This window comes from Neodiprion lecontei, chromosome 6 (assembly GCF_021901455.1).
Source record: "Neodiprion lecontei isolate iyNeoLeco1 chromosome 6, iyNeoLeco1.1, whole genome shotgun sequence".
In the NCBI taxonomy this organism is placed as follows: Eukaryota; Metazoa; Arthropoda; class Insecta; order Hymenoptera; family Diprionidae; genus Neodiprion; species Neodiprion lecontei.
In genome coordinates, this window is record NC_060265.1 from 12531799 (window position 1) to 12553357 (window position 21559).

Below are 21559 nucleotides of genomic sequence, written 5' to 3' on the forward strand. Positions count from 1 at the left end.
CTTTCTGAGGTGTTTTTGGACACCTCAATCCGACGAAGCTTGTTCAACCCAAAATATTGTTTTCACATTGCCTCCACCTCAAGGGCTTTGGCCGTTGCCTCTCGTAGAGAAGTGAGACCCGATGTCCCAACGGCCATTTTAATTTCTGGATCACTAATTGCGTTTAAGAAAGCTTGGGTCACTAATAAATTACGAGACGGCTCGTGGTCTGGCAAAGCTACACGAGAAAGCCGTTCAATATCTTGACTAAGTGACGCGAGGTCTTCGTCTCGTCCTTGTCTTCTAGTCTGTGATTGAGGTGTGTATAATTTTGTCAGATGGTCATTTCCGTATCTCAATTTAAGCGCGGAGCTAAGTTTTTCATAATCGGAAATTTCTTCCTCAGATAATGCCGTTCGAACATTCAAAGCCGGCGTCCGAAGACAAGAGGCAAGGCTGTGGGCCCTCATGGCGGAGTCCCACTGATTACGCTTTGCAATTGTGTTAAATTGACGTTCATACTCTGCCCATGAAATCTTTCCATCAAAAATTGGCGGTTTTAAAGGATAAAAGGGTTTCTCGTTAATCTGAGAAGCAACCCCAGGAAATCTTGAATTATTTAATTGACTTAAATGAGAATAACGAGGTTGAACCTGAGACAGAGATTCGGAAAAGCCAACCTCATTATTTACTGTTGTTCTACAAATTGGGGATTCATCTATCCCCCTAATAAAAGGCACAGACCTTGAGTCTCGAACATCCTGGAGTCGTCCTGGATGTTGGACCTCCTGAACAGCGGCAACGGGAACAAGAGAGGAAACAGGAGGGGGAAGCGGAGTAGCAACTCTGGAACCTCGAGGGGTGACGGCCGGTTCTCCTGAGCCGTTCACCCGATGGACAGCCTAAAGAGCTGCCACAGTCGTCCGGAACAGTTCATGAAAACTGGTCTCGGATCGTTCTTGAGCTTCTCTATCAAGCCTCCACTGCTCCAACTGAGAGGCAAGTTCCCTTTCTCGTTGTTCTCGTTGATCAAGAAGCAGCTGGAGAAGTTGCTGTTGATGACGTTCAGCGGCTTCCTGTTGTTGGGACATGATCTTCAGCAGATCAATCCGAGAGACCGCCGAAGGAATCGGAAGAGGGTCCACCGAAGGTGATGAGATTGTCTCGGGGACCCGCGGATTTTCCATAATGAAAGGTTCTTCTCCGCCACGTTCCCTTCGACGAGAGCGTGTCATTCGACTATTGCTCTTAGTTAAAGTTCGCGCACTGAATTGACTCGATTGAAAGGAAACTCAAGATCCCGCTTCTGACACCAATGTAACGTTCTTTGACGTTACGGAAATAAATATGGATCCGCGAGTTTAAGTATCAAGTCAAAATCAAAAGCGTGAATAAAATGTTGTGAAAAAGCTTTAATTGCGAAATATGTGTTTCTCGTTTAAAGTCTGAAACAAGACTGTTTTTACAATGATGTTGGTTGACGCAGCAACCTTATTCTTTTGAAAGACATAAGAGGTTTATAAACGTCTTTTATCTATGATGACTACTGGATCATTAAAAGGGGGCAAAACGGGTGATTTCACCCTTTGTAACAATATTGAAGATGCTGTATAAATTTGAACACGATCAGTGCAGTACTTTCTGAAATATCGTGGTCACCGTTTCGAAAAATGGTGTTTCAAGAAAAACGCGTTTGAAAGTTCGCGCATGTGATTTATACTAAAAATTTCATCTCACCGTCAATCTGCTATGCCTGGACCATACAACAGGCCTTCCTCTCCTTCTTGGAAGTCACATAGAGTTGCTCCGTCTTCCCTTTTCGCGATTCGGGCATGTTTTACAACGTCAATACAATGGTCAGCGCCGCTCGGCTTTCGGAGCAGCCCGGAGCGCGCTCCGTATACCTGCTTCGTTTCAGGGCCGAAACTTGTAAACCACTTCGAATATCAAAAAATCCTTTTGCACACATTTGCCACACATGTTGTAGATGTGATTTATGAAAAAAAAAATCGATTTTTTCGACCCGAGAAACTAGAGAATTCCCTTAAATTTATATATTTTTTTTTTTCATCAACCTTTTTCACTTGTTTTAGTTTCAAATTTACTTTCATTAGAATGTCGTATAATTTTAAATTTTATAATTAGTATTTTTTAGCTGAAGATTCAATACATTTTGTTTGGCTGAAAGTCATTTTCTTTCCATCATCATTATAATTGATATCTATGCCAATATAACTTCCAGCCTTTCCTGAGTCTTTTATTGTGAATCTCTTCAGTAAATTGAACTTTACTTCATTGATTTTTTCCTCTCTTTGAGTAGTGTATATACGACAGTTCTAATCCAAGGATGACGGCGCTCCTCCCTAGCTCCCCCCTCTGGACCACAAAATGGCGGCGCTCCCCCCTGGTTCATACCTAAATCCGCGGCGCTACCCCCCTCCCCCCACCCTGAACCCGCGGTGCTACCCCCCTTTCTCCCGCCTAAGCTCGCGGTGCTACCCCCCCCCCCCCCCTAAGCCCACGGCGCTCCCCCTTAGCCCCCCCCCCCCCCCCCCGTTTGGCTATTTTCGAAGGATTTGACACACACACACACACACACAATAATTCCTGTTGAGACTTGTTTGGCGCCGGAAAGTTGCGCATAAATCGAATAGGGTAAAAACCCCGCTAGATCTATTAAAAAAATTCCAGGAAATGGTCCCTGAAGGAAGGATCAAAATGGCGTTTGAATGCTTCTCATAATTTATTCATTCAACATCGATTACATTTAGTTTATTATTCTATTCTAAATTATCTTATTCTGAATTTAACATGTAAAATTAAACATATTATTTTCAATATACTGTAACGCTAAATTCTGTTACCCTCGGATGAGGACTTACTGTTGACACTTTGGCGCGATTCTCTATTTATTCAGAATATCAAACTACAACAAAATCAATTACGTTGGGCGCCAGACGCGTTAGCGTCGATTTTCAAACAATAATACGAATCAATAAAAATAACACAAAACTGTACGAAAAATAAATAGAGAACCCGTTGTAATGCTGGCTAGGCTCAGGTACTCACACGTACGAACTGGTAGAGTGGCGGTATTCAAGGCAGCTAACAATAATTACAGAATTAAATAAAATAACGAAATAAAGAATAAACTCAAGTCAAAAGGAAAATGAACAGGTCAATCGATCATATATTGTCCAGAAGGTTACATGGTTGAGACAGGCAAATAAAATGGTATCGACAGCGGTAGTTAATAAAATAGACAATCGTTGTTCACAATAATTTCGGTAGAATAGCAGTAAACGGTAGCTTTGAAGCGAAAGACGGCAGTTAACAGAGAAAAATGAACGTAGGTCGGGAGATGCGATATAATGCAAGAATTTACTTAAAACTACACGTCACTGGGCAACGTGATCTTACCCAAGGTGCAAATGACGCTACGAAGATGATGATTCTGTCAATTAGAAACGAGAGAACTTTACTGCAATCGGTAGAAGACAAGGTGACGATAGCTCGGTAGATTATACGACGAATTTACCATAGGTTATAACCAGTACGAGAGGTTGACATTCATCAACAATTTACAAAATCTGTAGCGTAAACGATCGACTAGATAACTTTCGGTAGAATTATTCATAAACGATAGAATCAATAATTTGTAATGACTACGGACCTGAGGAATTAAACAATGAATTCCTAAACATAACTTTCGAGAGAATACAAAATACACAATTATGAGAGAGTGAGAATTTCGGAGAATTCACAAAAAAGAAATACACTAAATACACCGCAATACAAAAGAATCAAGAATAATACGCAGAACTTAACTTAATAAGATATAGAGAAAAGAATAACAGGCAAAAATAATATAGAATTGCCAATAGCAATAGGAAAGAGGTGCGGTAATATGTAGAGGCTGATTCTACGCTCGGTTGTACTCCAAGGAACTCGATATACGATACAATAGGCACAAAAATAAATACAAAATATAATAAGCAATAACAGAAATAAAATATAAGGCACACTACTATTACAAAAAAGTATGGAATGAAACGTAAAGTCAATAGGGCTCAAAATACGATAGAAAATACAGAAGCAGGCTAATAGAGATTCACAAATAATCAGAAAAGTCATAAATACAAAAGAAATAATTATTCGGCAGTTACGAGGTCGCTCAGACACGAGAATAATTAATTACTGAAATCATGCAGTGACACGGCTGCTTACTGCAACTCTAATCCGTGGACCACGATTCACACAAAGTCGATTAATACCATAAGAAAGAATAGAAATTATGAGCAACTTCGTAACGACACAATACAGATGCAGAAGCCTTACCTTAATCGGTGACTTCAGGCACACAACCCTGAATTCATTTTTAATTACAACTTAGAATCAGCAAAACGGAACGTAAGAAAGGACGGATGAAACGGATTTACAGGAGAAATCTAACGATAGAACAAACGATAGTGGTGATGAAATCGATAGCGGTAAAGGAGGAAGGATCGGTAGCTCAAGAAGGGAGAATAATCGGGAGAATACGAGTACGAATAGAGACAGCTGTCGCTCAGCAGGTCAAGCGTAGAATAGAAGGAGGTCGGAGTTCGGCTCGCCGATCTCGCGGTTGTCGTGAGGTGATTCTTTTTCCCTTTGATTGGTTGGTTGACCCCCACCGCAAATAGGCCATCCCCCTGTGGCGAATATTGGTTACGGCGTGGTCATGCGTTTTCAAAGATTATCGCTAGATGTGGCGTAATGTGCTGCTCGTGATTTCGTCATTGACACCAACTCGTACGATTTAATAGCTGCTTCAGTTTACTGTCCAGGTTGCCTATCATCGGGGACTTCTTTGACAGAGGCATACACAGAGTGCCTCTCGGTCAGAATTACCGAGTGGAGAGTGACGCCTCACTGTTCACTTCCACCGGCTTTTGTACAGGCAGTAGCCGGCTGCCTATAACTGAGGTCGTGCAGTCAGACGGTTGGCTAAACCGGGGACCACGACCGACATAATTAGTCCTTGCCGACAGGAAGGCTGCGTCGATCCTCGGAACGATGGCTTTATCAATCTGGACGTAGTGGTTTGGGGGCGGTCCGGCACCAGGCCGGTAAGTCGGAAGATAGCAGGCTACGGTCTGCCCGTCACGCCATCCTTACGGCATCCGATAGAGCGGGCGGCTGGTTCCTCCTTGAGGAGCGGTGCCCTCGGCCGTCGGGAGGATTTTTATCTCCCTGTTCACTGGCAGTCGAGGCGATATGGAAGGTTCGGGTGGATGCTACTCCGGTAGCAAGGGAAGTGCACCAAGGTAGCCAGTATAGTCTGATTAGACCGTCGGTAGGCGAAGTCGTCGAGAGCTGGAAACGGTAGATATCGGTCCCTCGGTGGTCGGGATCGTTGTCGTCCAAGTACCTTATTAGCGTGCGCCGAAGCGCGAAATACAGAATTTACAAAGAAAGAATTAGTTAAAAGTAGTTATTGTCTATTTTGTATCGAGTTCGGTTGGAGTACCCTGCTGAAGACGCATAAACTAGAAATAATAACGGTTGTGTGCCCTTGTGACGGGCGACTCTGAAACGCCACGTTACAATACACATTAATTAAAATATAATAATTCCAAAATTGACTTATACTAATTTCTTAACCGTGCCACTAATCGGACTGTACTCAACGACTCGATCGTGCAAGATCATGCAATAGGCTGCGGTGTTTGCAGGAAATTCCCCGCTCGCTTTAAATTCTGAACGAACATCCACCGGTCCGGTTTTCAACGGTTCATTCTGTTTTGAGCAATCGATAATAGTCCGGGAGGTAGCGTTGCAAATATAAAAGTCATAGTACGCCGGCTGATATCAACATGGGTAGTTGATCTTATATCACTGATGAGTGAACCGACCGCCAGCTGTACAAGTAGCGGTGGGTGTGGGTGTGGGAGGTCGCGAAAGTGGTAAAAAAAAAAAAAAAAAAATCAAGCGCTAGTACGCCGGCTGAAACTTTTTTCAGAAATAGTTGACATTATGCTGAGCTGAAAAAAAATAGTCAGCTCTATCGTGGAGGGGGGACTATGCGTCAGCTGCTCGCATGAACTTGTAAAAAAACACATAAAATAAAGTTATTGTTGAAATATTGAGTTCGTTTTCAAAAGTTTCTCTCTTTTGAGATATTATATTTCACATATTGAAGTTTTGTTTTATTTGTTTTAAAAGTGAAAGTTTTCACTTTCTTGCAACATCTGGTAAACACATTGTCAGCCCTATAGCGATTGCTTTTATGGTTTTCTGGAAGTAAAGATGGGAGCACTCGAACAGAGCCATAGAACCAGGTATAATTTTGCACATGGTATAGACCCTTGAAATATATATATTTAACAATACAGCTGCAGTGGTATGGCTCCAAGGAGCCAGTTCACTCTGGCAGTTCACTCTGATCCTTCAGTTTGGAAAGACATACATTCGATACTCTATTTTGAATAAAAAGAACAATCTTCCTATAATAAATCTTTGATTATTTGATTAAAATTAATCACACCAACATCCATAATCCCAACAGTTATAGTACGCCGGATGAAATTTAACTGGGTGAGTGTTTAAATAATTACAAATAGAAAAACAATAATCAGCTACGTGTTTAGCGGTCGAAAGACCGTCAGCTGACGCAGTAAAGTTTGAAAATATTGGAGCATTGCTACTACACTGTTTCGTTATAACACATATTTCGAGATAGTTTCTGGAGCCGCTTGAGGCCATAACACGATCTTCGGGCTACCTGAACCTTTCCCCCTAAAATTTCAAAGCAACATCTGCGTGTGCGTGTCTCTCTGTTGTACATAATCAGTTTCGGTTATACTCTTGGAGCGACCGGGCGCGAGTCCAAATATGTCGGACATTGGACCGTTTTGCGTATTCTGTGGCCAAAAGAAAGAAATATTAATATCGTTTTCTGAAAACACATTACAAAAATGTACTTGTATATTGGAAATTCGTCAGAAAAATGATTTATCTTGAAAAAGTGCTAAAGTGCCGTTAGAATTGAACGATTTTCAAAAATACCATTCGAAATGTTATCGTCAATTCATCGCTTCACCGCCAAAATACAGAATAGCTGTGGAAACTCCTTCAACATCTGCAGCATCAAGGTGAGTTATACTTTATTTTTTGACAGTTATTTCGATTGAAATTTATTTTGATTTATGCTGATTAATATTAATAATATTGAAGTTCGTATTGCCGATATGCAAGAAAAAATATTTTTTTAATTAATTATTTTGTCACTGTTCGTTATCCTTTCAATTTTCCTATCAGATTTAGCTCTCATGCATTGAAAAAAAAAAAGTCCAACAACCGCAGCCAAACTCTGCGTGAAAATGTTCGGCTCTTGCATGGAAAAAAAAAGAATTTCGTTACATTTAAAGGATACGAAATTTATCAAGATCATTTCATATGAAACAATAATAGGTTTTCTTATAGCTCGAGAAGAGATGCTCAACGTTCAGATGAATATGCTAAAGCCGAAAATATAAACATCGACGTTTCTTCGCATTCTGCTAAGAACCAAGCCACAGATAACAACTCAATAACACAACAAAATAATAAATTAAAAAAATATTTTTTCTTGCATATCAGCAATTCGAACTTCAATATTATTAGTATTAAACAGCATAAATCAAAATTAATTTCAATCGAACTAACTGTCAAAAAATAAAGTATAACTTACCTTGATGCTGCAGATGTTTAAGGAGTTTCCACAGCTATTCTGTATTTTGGCGCTAAAGTGGTGAATTGACGATAACATTTCGAATGGTATTTTTGAAAATCGTTCAATTCTAACGGCACTTTAGCACTTTTTCAAGATAAATTATTTTTCTGACGAATTTCCAATATACAAGTACATTTTTGTAATGTGTTTTCAGAAAACGATAATAATATTTCTTTCTTTTGGCCACAGAATACGCAAAACGGTCCAATGTCCGACACATTTGGACTCGCCTCCGTTCGCTCCAAGAGTATAACCGAAACTGATTATGTACAACAGAGAGACACGCACACGCAGATGTTGCTTTGAAATTTCAGGTGGAAAGGTTCAGGTAGCCCGAAGATCGTGTTATGGCCTCAAGCGGCTCCAGAAACTATCTCGAAATATGTGTTATAAGGAAACAGCGTAGTAGCAATGCTCCAATATTTTCAAACTTTACTGTGTCAGCTGACGGCCTTTTCACCGCTAAACACGCAGCTGGTTATTGTTTTTCTATTTGTAATTATTTAAACACTCACCCAGTTAAATTTCATCCGGCGTACTATAACTTTATTTTATGTGTTTTTTGTTACAAGTTTATGCGAGCAGCTGACGCATAGTCCCCCCTCCACGATGCAGCTGATTATTTTTTTTCAGCTCAGCATAATGTCAACTATTTCTGAACAAAGTTTCAGCCGGCGTACTAGCGCTTGATTTTTTTTTTTTTTTTTACTACTTCCGCGATCTTCCACACCCATACCCACCGCGGGTGCGTCAGCTGACGGTCGGTTCACTTCTTAGTGATTCGAGATCTATTGAAAAAGATGGTAATCGATCGGCGTAAAAACACTACGTTAAATGCAATGCTACCTCTCGGACTATTATTCTTCATCGAAATCTAAGTGACACTTCTTTTTTTTTAGCGGAAAAACCAAAGTCTTAAATGTTCACAGCACTAGCAATATCGATTCCGATATTGTAAGCTCGGAATCGATTCCAGTAACCTCACAAACTACTAAAATACCGGGCTCCGGAAGATTTCACGTTCGTAAAAGAAACTATCGCAGAAGCCGTTCAGCAATTTGTGGGAGTGGTTTTTGTTAGAAATGCAACCGAAATTTATTGAAACGAAGAAGCTGCTAAATTGTTGCTCAAAAAGAGTTTTGTAATATTAAATCAGATGAATTGAAGCAAAATAGTGCAATTCTAATGGAATTCGGATGCACCTGTATAAGGGTATTTCACCCCCTAAGTGACATTATTTCGGAAAACGCAAGAACACGGATCTCCTATTTTTTTCTGCCGTTTCAAATGCAATTAATTTCATCAAAATCCGAACAATAGATTTTCAGTTATAAGAATTTATTAACTTCTTACCCCTATAATTTTTGACTATTTAACCCCGTTGTAACCAGCAAAAATGCATTTTTCATTATTCATCATAGGAATCATTCTCCAATTGGTTTCCTTCAAATATCTCAACTGGAAGTATGCGAAACTATGAAAAAATCACTGCGGATGCCTAACTTTGGGGGCTGATTTCACCTCTTCAAACCGTTTTTCCGCCGATAAAAAAAAATACATGTCGCTTAGATTTCAATAAAGAATAGCATATCCTCAAATGGTCCAAATCGGGGCGGAGGGGGGGTGGGGGGGCACCTCAGGCAGTTTTCTTGTCAGTATCAGCTTTGAAGCTGTATCGATTTCCTTGAAATTTTCTTTTCTTTGGCATCGGCTCACGTGCGCGGCAACCTTGCTTGCCTTTTCGATCCATTTTTGAAATACGCACGTCTACTTCGTTTAGAGCTCAAAAGTATACTGACTATTTGTAAGGATACCTTGAGTATTGGACTGCAAAGGGGGCAAGGGACAGGGAAATTCCCCAAGCCGGTATACAATGAACACAACGGTCGAGGTACATACTACGGTCGGGGGATGACTATCTGTCGCACTTCAATGCGCCGCAATTTTCAAGCCTCTGTAACTACGGGAGTTCCATGAATTTCAAATTGATATTTTTGAGACACATTCTCCAAATCGAAAAAAAAAAAAAAGTATTTCTGAAGTTTCTAGACGGTAATGCCCCCTTAAAACTCTTTTCGAAATCATTCAAGGAAGTCTTTACAAGAATCAAGATGGTTATCTGCCATTTTAAAGATGAGACACGTGCCCAATGCATGTGGACTCATTCGGTAAAAAATACCAAATGAATTGAAATACACTTTATTGTAACTAGGAAAGATTTCTATATCTTTTGGTGATTCATAAGAAAAGTACACAAACTTAACGCGGATAAATAAATAATATTCAAGGAACCAAACGAATGGGTGTATTAGTTGAATCATTTTGTTACTCTCTGAGTGAACTTGATGAAATATGGGTGAAGTATGATTTTGTTGAAAATATGTCTGCCTGTCATAGAATAGCACTTTGCCACTGTTTTGTTTCATAGCTGTAAGAAACATTTTGCTTCCTGTGTCGTTTTAAAAATTAAGTACTAGCACATACAAATCGCTCCGGGCTGATTCCAATTGATTTTCATAGTTGATGAAATAGCCGATTTGAAGAACATATTCTGTCGATCTAGGATGTGTAACGGGTGGTAAACACAATGTCGTCAGAAAAATTTTGGATCGTATTTATAACAAAAACCTTAACGTACCACATTGACGTTACATTTTGCTAGGTCTCCGTAATTTTGTAACTATTCAATGAAAGGTGTGTTTAATATTTTTCCAGGCATAACGACTTGCCGTGGAATGTTCGAAAATTTGTACATAATCAACTTGGAGAAGTCAACCTCAGCAGCGACTTAGGTCGTGTCGACCCATGGGCCAGATCAGATTGGAGTCACACGGATATTCCAAGATTACGTGCTGGTCTAGTTGGAGCCCAGGTGAGTGTCACGATATTAATTCACCGACTTGTCAGATTTAGATTCAAATAGGAGTGTAAGTTTTTCCGTAGAATGACCGATTTATAGATAGTGTATCACCGGCTCGACCTTCAGAGTTATGCCAATAGTTGCAACGGTTGGCCGAAAATGAGTTCCAACAGCGCACAACGGTTGGAAACGGACCAATAACGATTAAAATTCGTATTTCAATTTAATTTGACATTTGGAAAGGTCAAACAAAGTGGAAATGATACGTAAGGGACAATATGTTAGGAATCTGTTTCGTTTCGTATGAATACACATATACATATTAGGGTGTTTCAGAAAAAAAAATTTATGATTTTCCAACATGGCACCTCCTCAAAAGTTTGTTTAGGTTAACAGAAAGATTATAGAACGAGTTGAATCTTCTACGTTGTATGGAAAATCGTTTTCATTTGTGTTATCACTTGTCTTCTTTTTTTTTACTCTGAGAAAAATAGTCAGCTCAAACTACTTTCACTGCCAACATCAATCAGAATATCAATTAATGTTGTAAAAGTTACAGATTTCGTCGCAAGAGACATATTAGTGACTTGTGTATGTGGCTTATTGACGAGTATAACTCAGTTCACTACTTTACTTAGCCAATTAGAACCAACCCAGCCGTCCATGGTAACGAATGAGGGAATCATATCTATTGTCGCCGTCGTTAATTTTTCAATTTACCTAAAATACTCGAACTTTGCACTTTCTCTAGCATTTTTTCTCAATAAACGATAGATATGATTCCTTTATATCGTTCTTGTGGACGGCTGGGTCCGTTCTAATTGGCTAAATAAAGTAGTGTACTGAGATACACTCGTAAACAAGCCACATACAGAAGTCTCTAATGTGCATCTTACGGCGAAATCTGCAACTTTTACAAATACACCGCACATGAAACCAAAACAAATTCGAATACAGGCGACGAGAGAAATTAATGACATTGTAGTCAGGACGGATAGGTGGTCTAGTGTAGTGAGTCTCCGGCAAAGCATATCTAGATACAAGATTCAATTTCTGGCTCCGTCATTAATTTTTCAATTCACCTAAAATATTCGAACTTTGCACTTTCTCTAACGTCGTAAGGAAAACCCGCACCTATAATATTGAGTCTCCATTTGATGTTTGAGAAGTGTATCTGACGAATTTTCTGTTAATTCCATCTCATAATGTAGTTACAATTCAACATCAAATTTGAATTTAGGAAAATAAGATTCTCGTTCGATACATTGTTATATTGCGGATCGTGATCTTTGGATTGAATATAAATTTGACGAAGGAAGTAATAATTGAAGTGCTACAACACATTTCCTCATGAATTCAATAAAATGTGAACAATAAGTGAAAAATGAAATGAGAACGATCTTCCACATTACTTAGAACGCTCATCTTCTTTCAGAAACTTTATTTCAACCTGTACAAACTGCTTAGGGGGTGCCATTTTGAAAGATCGAGAATAATTTTATTTCAAATACCGTAATACATATGGGGCATTTCACGTCAGATCGACCTGACCAAAAACCTGAACCCTCTCTTTCAAGATTTACGTGTCAAAGATATTTACGATTCTTTTTTTGTATCTTTATTCGATAACGTTTAGACTTTAGCATTCAATGTAATACATATGAAATCGAGAATGTTCGAAGTTTCATTACGTATGACTCGAAAACTGTTGATTATGTAAAAAAAAATTCCATACAAAAAAGTTTCAGCATTAAGTGAACTTTAACTCCTGAATATGCAAAAATTTATCGGGGCTGCTCAAAGTTCTTAAAAACTCAAAAAATATTGATTTTTGAGATTTATCAGACACGGTTAAATTTTGTTCGACAAAAATTTCAGAGAATGGTCTTTTGTTAAATAGATTTCTCGGTGAAAATAAGTACAGTTTTCTGCATCCATTTTCATTACAATAATATTATTTTCACTGCATCAACAATGGTTTCAGTGAGAGACATACCAGGACAATTTCTTGAAACTATACATACAACGTGCATGCACGAGTTTTATCGGCTGCACAGGCAGGCTGGCCACTCCGAATTTCAGCTGTCAAACTCTGTTTCTGGCGTCGATGTAGTTCATACGAATTTTTGAGGTGAAAATCTCAAACAGTCGAGATAGTGACTCGGAAAGTTGATGCTGATGCTCTTTGAAAATTGGCTTTATTCGACTGAAATGAGAAATCTGTTTAAATGTTGGGTACTTGGAAGAAACGCAGCAGGTAGGTGGGAACACTTTATTTGATCACTTTGATTATTTTGTACTGTTACGTCCGTGAGTAGAGTTTACTCCTGAGCGGAAGGAGTAACCTGGTTGGCTTCGCTTTTACGTTTCAGGTCAACCGGAAATCAGGATGAGGATTGAATAAACTTGAGTATGTTTGATATATCGATTATATGTTTATTGCGTAGAACTTGAGATAGCGGTAGGAATGAATTGTGTGGCACGAAAAGATATATAAGAAGTCTAGATGTGGAGTTGTCGAGAGTCAGAATAGGAGTGTCCCTTGAGACGTGAAACGTACGGGTGCAGAAAAGGTGTGACAATGCTAGAAGTAGGGAATGGAATGTGATGAGTAAGCGCGATAGTGAATAGCGAGAGACTACGTAGAGATAAGAGGACAGGACAGAGACCATGAGATTAATGTAAGAATTGTGGGAGAGTTAGCGAGTAGGAAAAATAGAGAGAAGTGGTATGCTGGACGTAACAGTACATTAGAAATAACAATGAAATGTTTTTCTGTCATCAGGTGATACGGCCAAAATAATTGCATCTCTAATATTTACTGTTATCTGCCTATTCAATTTATCATACGTACAAAGATCATCGCCATTTTCCAGCAACTAAGCGACTTTCTCACTCTCTTGTGATTTCAGGCGGTAATATTGAATTTTATCACTTTTGGAAATGGGACATTCAACCGAGTGTTCAAGAAATTTAAATATCACACTATCTGTAACAGAACTGTGAATATTTTTTTTCTCGAAAATAGTTCAGCAAAATTTACAAATAGTCGATAGTCAATGTATTTTTAACGATGTTTTAATAATGTTCAATCAAATAGATGAAGGGAACCTAATACTCAAATTGAAAATTCAAGTAATATTGGATTTATTAAAATGATTTCTGTATTTCATGTAAGTGCGGTTCGAAACAAAGAAAATCTAATCGGAAGCGTAGAACTCTGGAACGTAGATCACATCCTGTGACACAAGTTGAAAATCAACTTTCTCAAAATGCGCCTTAACGTCACAATTACCTTCAAGGAAAATCATGTTTTGGAGTAATGTCAGAACATTATTACAGGGATATTGACTTATCGGATTCCAGATTGTGCCCTTTGTTCCATCAAACTAAATGAATATCTAATTTTCAACAAAGTTCATGAAGATTTTTTTCCGAATAATGTAATCCGATACAATATCTTGTTCATGGTCCTCCGAACATCACCTTGTAACAAGGATATTTGGAAACAGTCCCATTTTTGCAGGAACCATTATAAAATTCTTGGTTTTTGATTCGTGCTACTGAATAACTTCTGCGTTTCAGATTCCATTTCCAATCTCAAAATGAGATTTTTTTGCTCCAGACAATGCTAATATGAAATGCAGAAATAATTGCGCTGAATGGAGATTCACAAGCTTTCAGTCTTAGCGTAGGACCCTATAAAGAGTAAAAATTGAATTTGGTTTTGAGTTATCGTGCAACTAGCTAGCCAGATGAGACCGTCAACAAAAATCAAATTTGAAGACAATTTCAACTGAAGTTATTCAACAATTCTAGATTTAGATTGATTCAGTTTGCCTAGCAAAATTCAACCCCACAATCTAATTGAAGACTTGAAAAACTATTTATCTGAATTCAATGCCAAAAAGAGTAAAAGTAAGCTTCAAAATCAGATACCAAATTAAATAGCATAAAGTTTGAAAAACAATGCTGGTCAATAATGATGCTTGAATTACAATCGTGCACAGAATAATTCCTTGGTAGAACGAATTGGCGGCAACGGTTAAGTAACAAACTTATCGCTATTGGCTCGATCAAGGTGAAATGATGGGATATTCAGCCATTATGATCTGTAGTATATCCCTGTTACGTCCAGCATACCACTTCTCTCTATTTTTCCTACTCGCTAACTCTCCCACAGTTCTTACATTAATCTCATGGTCTCTGTCCTGTCCTCTTATCTCTACGTAGTCTCACGCTATTCACTATCACGCTTACTCATCAAATTCCATTCCCTATTCCTAGCATTGTCACACCTTTTCTGCACCCGTACGTTTCACGTCTCGAGGGACACTTCTATTCCAACTCTCAACAACGTCACATCTAGACTTCTTACATAGCTTCATACAGCACACTTCGTTTTTACCGTCATCTGAACTTCCTCGAAATAAATATATTAGTAATATCTCAAACAAACCCTACGTTATTCGATCCTCATCCTGATTTCCGGTTGTCCTGGAACTTAAAAGCGAAGCCAACCAGTTTACTCTTACCGCTCAGGAGTAACTCTAATCACGGACGTAACATTGGTGGCAGCGGTGGCCTTCGCTTTCCGGAAATCCAGTGATACAATTTTGCGTGTGTGCTACGCATGAAGTGCCATCTGATAGACCGGTTCTGAAGTGTGCAAGCTCAGTGATGTTGATACAAAAGTAATACCACTGTGTGATAGTATTAAAGACACTCTGAAAGCCATATTCTACGTTAACGCAATTAACGATCTCTGATTCACACGAACGTCACAGACAAATCCGTATCTCCGAATCGATATTGCTGAAAGACTATCTCCTGCTGCTACTACGACGACATCTTCATTCTTCACGACTTCTAGTACGACACAACGCACACCGACGTCATCACCGGCTACAGACACGAAATCGCTGAATCAACATCCTCACGGAAGAATGCAACATTTTATTCCGTTCCTCCTCTTCATCTTCACTTTGTAAGTCGACAAATCCTAGATTAAAATTTACAACATGGCTACCGAAAGCACTTTTCCGCACCTGCCCCTTAAAGATGCATTAGCTCTGATTTCCACGTTCAATGGCACTAATATGCCCGTATCCGAATTCATAACTGAAGTACAATGCGCAAAACAAGCTGTCTTAGCCAGAGAACTGAATTTATTCTCCACACTCATTCGCACGAAAATCGAAGGCGACGCGTGTAAATATATAGAGTCAGATAATCCGGATTCTCTTCGAGATTTGCTATACTGCCTAAAACAGGCCTACGCGTCTAAACAACACCTCCCAGATATCCAGCTAGACCTCGCACAATCGGCACAGAGGCGAAACGAGAGTGTTCTAGATTACGGTGCTAGAATGAAACATCTGTTAAGACAAGCGTGCGAATCAATAGATGCCTCAGAATCTATCAGTGATGCTCAAGTGCTAAAGAAAAATATCAAAGAGACCGCAAGACTAAGATTTATCAAAGGATTACTAGACGAATTAGAAATAAGAGTAGCTCATGAGAATCCACAAACCCTACAAATGGCTATAGACACCAAGACTGAAAAACTATTATCAGATAGACTTAAACTAGCCTCATACCGTGATACTAACTACGAAACACAAAACCATATAAAATAAAGTATATGTAAATTAACCGATCACGTCGATAAATATTGTCCTGAACAACCTTCCCTATTAGTAGTGTGTAGATACTGCAAGAAGGCAGGTCATAGTATAGAAGAGTGCAGAACGAGGCAGCGCAACAACACAACTTGCACGCAGTGTGGTCGCAAAGGCCACTCAAACGACAAGTGCCGCTCAAATCGGTCCCAATATCCCCAGAATCCAAAAATCCACCAAGATTCAAGAGTTTTCCAAAATAACACTAATCGTCAACAACAGAACAATCCCAATACCCAAAATCGAGCAAGAGACCCGACAAACCAACCTTTAGACCAGACGCGAAATAATAGTCAACGCTCACAACAGTATAACACACCAAATACTTCAGGATCGAACTTCAGGGTTAATTACGTAACACAAGACTACTCGAACGAGAATTGCGATACAGGCGTCCACCCGGAAGTTTCATACGAAGCAAAGCAACATCGTGAATATTCAGGCAACGCGAGCCATTTGAACGAGTTCAGGGACGGCCGCGCGGACGCATCGACCTCCCTCAAACCGGAGCAGCGTCCAAACCAAACGTCAGCTCCGTACAATTAGAATCTGGCCCTCCACAGATTCGAACACAATGCCCGCAGTCTTTGAATGGGTACGTGACACTAATAATAGATACTGGCGCTAATATTAATTTGTCAAAAATCGATAAAATCGACCCAAGAGTCCACGTCACAAGGACGGACATTAGGCAGATTTCAGGGATAACGGAAGAATCCATCAGAACAATAGGAAGTCTCTACATCGAGTTAGCTAATACACGCCACGAATTCCATCTTGTCGATAACTCCTTCCCTATCATCGAAGACGGTATACTGAGTGCAGACTTTTTACGTTCGGAAAAGGCGACTATCTGTTTCAAAAACAACTGCCTTATCTCTCGCGAAACCGGCGTTATTCCCTTTAACAGGCATAGAACTAACACAAAAACACCACCGCGTATCCTCATAACATCTGTCACACAAACACCGAAGGTTCGAATAACCACCGGTGAACTCATACGACAACCCAGCACATTTATAGTTGACACCGGTGCTGATGTAAACATAATTAAACTCGGAGCAATACATCCGCATGTTCCGTGTAAATTACTCGAAGGTCAGATCCACGTTACCAGTGCTATACATGAGCCAATAAAAGTAGTAGGAACAACTAGCATTCGAATCGGTGACAACCTTCATATATTCCATATAGTCGACGATCTGTTTCCGATACAAGAAGACGGAATCTTAGGATCGATATTTTTACGGAACGAAAATGCAACGATATCTTTCGATACAGAAAAAATAATACCGAACAATACTAGCAAACCATTTAAACTCCTAAACGAAGACTACATATTGATACCACCACGAACGGCTCAGGTGATTGCACTAAAAATTTCGAATCCCTCTGTGAAAACGGGATTCATAGAACAGTTGGAAGTAGGCGCTAACATATTCCTGGGACAAGCCCTGGTTACCAACCAACAAGGGTTTGCTTACGTTTGTGCAATAAATTCCGAAGAATCAGCTGTGGAAATAAGAAGACCAGTCGTAACACTAGAAGAAGTCGATGAACTCGCGAGCACCGCCACGCTCAGTGCAAAAACACATCCAACGCATACAAGTACTGCAAGCAGCGGACAGGTCTTACTAGCACAGGTCTTACACGAAAAAAAAAGGATCGAGAATCGCGTTCTTCCCACATCCCCAAATTACGATTCGAGACGCCCTGAGATTTTGAAAGAAAAGTTACGATTGGATCATTTGAACGACGAAGAAAAACAATTAATAGTTAATCCTGCTATCGAATTCAACCATTTATTTTTCCTCCCGGGTGACACCCTGGGACATACAAACTTAGTCAGCCATACGATCCCTACTACCAATGACGCACCAATTCATACCAAACAATACAGACACCCAAGAGTACACAAAGACGAAATACAAAAACAAGTGACCAAACTCCTTGATCAGAACATTATCACACATTTTTCATCTCCTTATAATTCTCCGGTCTGGATCATCCCCAGGAAATCAGATGCTAGCGGCGAAAAGAAGTGGCGAATGGTCATTGACTTCCGGAAACTGAACGAAAAAACCATTGGCGACGCTTATCCGCTACCAAATATCGTCGATATCCTAGATCAGCTAGGTTCCGCAAAATATTTCTCAACGTTCGTAATAGAATGGTTGGGAAAAAACGAGACTCCAATAATTCTATTGGTATATTCATTATATAGAAATACGTTAGGTTAATATTCGAATTTTCTGGAAAACACCTGACATTCGTGGCGCTTTCTCTGCGATCTTGTTTTCGACTCTATTTGACTCCGTGTACCGAAAAACAACACTCTTGCTTCTCACACACTCACTCGGTATTAGAATACATACGTGTAGGTCAGATTCGGTTTCCTCAGTGTCACTATACATTACAGAGTGTAGATATATGTGTGTACAATATAAATGTATAGTACATACATCAACACGCCTCCTTACATTTGTATTGTACACTTGATCATTTTCATTTTATCTTATACGATATTCATCATTATTCTAAACCTTTCAAATTTTTCCTTACATAAAGCCTTTGTGAATGTATCCGCAATGTTTTCATTAGAATCGATCTTACATACTTCGATCAGTCCTTTTTTTACGCTCTCGTGTACATAATGGTAATGAATTTCTATGTACTTAGAATTTTTTTGTAAAGTTCCCATAATTTGCAATATTTATCGCGCCAGTGTTATCCTCAAAAATCTTTATCGCTTCAGACATTTTAACATTAAAGAAATTTAACAATTCTTTGACAAACTTTATCTCGCTCACCGCCTCTGAAAGAGCTATATACTCAGCATATGTTGACGCTTTCGTTACACCTTTTTGCTTTCTCGATTTCCAGTCGATCACATTTCCAAACAGTCTAATAACATACCCGGAAGTGGACTTTCTGTCAATAATATCTCCAGCCCAATCCGCATCTACGAAGCAATCAATTATTTCACTATTCTTATTTCTATTATAGTTCAGTTTTAGGTTTTTAGTCAGGTACAAGTATTTCAGTACACGCATTGCATACTTCCAATGTGTTTCGTTATATTCATTCTGATACCTGCTTAAATAATTTACACTGTGTTCAGCATCGGGTCTTGTTTTCGTACTTATGTGAGACAACTCACCTATTAAATTTCTATATTTGATGTGCGGTTCACAATCATTAGCCTTTTCTAATTTCAAATTGGTTTCCATAGGAGTGCTGTATAGTCTGCTGCCTTCTAGCTGATATTTACATGCCAATGACTCAATATACTTTTCCTGACTTAGTTTCATATCACCTCTTTTATAATCGTACACTATGTTTATACCAAGATACTCTTTGACTTCTCCCAAATCCTTCATTTTAAATCTTTCTGACAGCAATACTTTTGTTTTTTTAATTTACTCTCGGTTTTACAACAAATCAGTAAATCATCAACATAAACTAACACATACATAATATTTTCACCCACTCCATGACTGTACAAGCAATTATCAATTTCACTCCTTTTAAAGTTTAACTTTGTCAAATACTCATCCAGGCATTCGTACCAAGCTCTTGGACTTTCACGTAGTCCATACAGTGCTTTAATCAGTTCACATATTCTTTTCGTACCATCTTCATAACCTCTAGGTTGACGTACATATATCTCTGAGCTTACTAAGCCGTTAAGGAAAGCAGTAGTTACATCTAATTGTTCAATTATTAATCCATATTGGCAACAAAAGGAAAATAGAATCTTCATAGTTTGAGCTTTCGCTACAGGTGCATATATATCGTCAATTACATTTGTTTGTTGATATCCCAATACAACCAATCTTGCTTTATACGAACCATTAGATTTCCTCGTATAAACCCATTTTACATCTAAAATTTTCATATCCTTTTTTTCATTTACCAGGACCCATGTTCCATTTTCATCTAGACTTTCTATCTCTTTGTTCATAGCTTCAACTCACGACTCCTTTTCTTCACTATTAATCGCCTCCTCAAATGTGTGAGGTATATCGACTCTACAAGAATTTACTTGAATGCTATGTGCACTATTTAAAGGATATCTTACCGGAATCTTTCTTTCACGCGCAGGTCTAAGTGGAAGTTGTAATTCTAGCAAATTATCTTTTCCTGGGCTTTCAACTATAGTTTTATTCAACTCATTTTCATCCTTCAACATGTCATCATCTGAGTTCTCATCTTCATTAGCATCATACTTATTATTCAGATCATTATCATCATAGTCAATTCCTATGCATTTGACATCCTTTTCAATTATATCGACATTTCTAGCAACTATTATTCTGTTATTGAGTAGGACTCGATAGCCAACATCACTGTAACCTAATAATACACCCATTTCGGCCTTCTTATCAAATTTTGAATCCCTACATTGTTCGGGCCTTTTCACAAAAACTTTACTCCCGTATACCCTCAAGTTCTCTATATTTGGTTTTTTCTTAAAGAATATTTCATACGGTGTTTTTCTTTCGACTGTGTTTGTCAAGGTACGATTTTTTAAGTACGTTGCTGCCATAATGATTTCAGGCCAAAATATTTTATGTACATTTGCTTCTGTTAACAGACAACGTGCCATATTCATTATTGTCCTGTTAAATCTCTCAGCCGTACCATTTAGTTCATGCACGTACGGTGGGCAATTATTTAGTGTTATTCCCTTTTCTCTTGCATAGCTATAAAATCTGTTATTTAGGTATTCTTTGCCATTATCGCATCTCAAAATTTTTACTCTCTTTTCCGTTATGTTCTCGACTTCATTAATGTATTGAACTAGACAATCAAACACTTCACTCTTGGTTTTAATGCAATACACTTTAGCAACTTTACTGTAGTCATCAATGAAGAAAACAAAATATTTTTCTCCGTTCAAACCCGCTGTTTTGAAACTACCACAAACATCAGTGTGGATAATTTCTAATACGTCTTTAGCCTTAGTTCTATTGTTATTAAAAGGTAAACAGTGCATTTTACTCTCAATACAGGTTTTGCATTTCATGTATTCGGATTCCAATTCACAAGGGATACCTGTTACCAATTGTTCGTTACTTAATGTGTTCAGATACCCAAAATTAACATGGCCTAACCTCCTGTGCCATTTCTCTTTTAAACTCATTTTATATGTATTATTGCATTCGATATTGTTAACATTACCCATTTTATTTTTTAATGTACCTTTTAGTTTCAGAATTTTATTCTCTTTGAACCCTACTGCAATTACTTTATTATTACTATCAATAATCTCCGACGTATTAC

At 38.7% G+C, this 21559-nt stretch overlaps 1 protein-coding gene across 4 annotated transcripts in view; it reads left to right on the top strand.

The window, feature by feature from the left end:
• Positions 1-21559, top strand: part of LOC124294980 (dipeptidase 1-like) — a 1606684-nt gene that overhangs the window by 558247 nt on the left and 1026878 nt on the right. For all 4 annotated transcript variants that reach the window (XM_046742822.1, XM_046742823.1, XM_046742824.1 and 1 more), the window contains exon 5: positions 10448-10604. In XM_046742822.1, coding sequence (XP_046598778.1) covers positions 10448-10604 — 157 coding nt within the window. The remainder of the gene's footprint in view (positions 1-10447; positions 10605-21559) is intronic.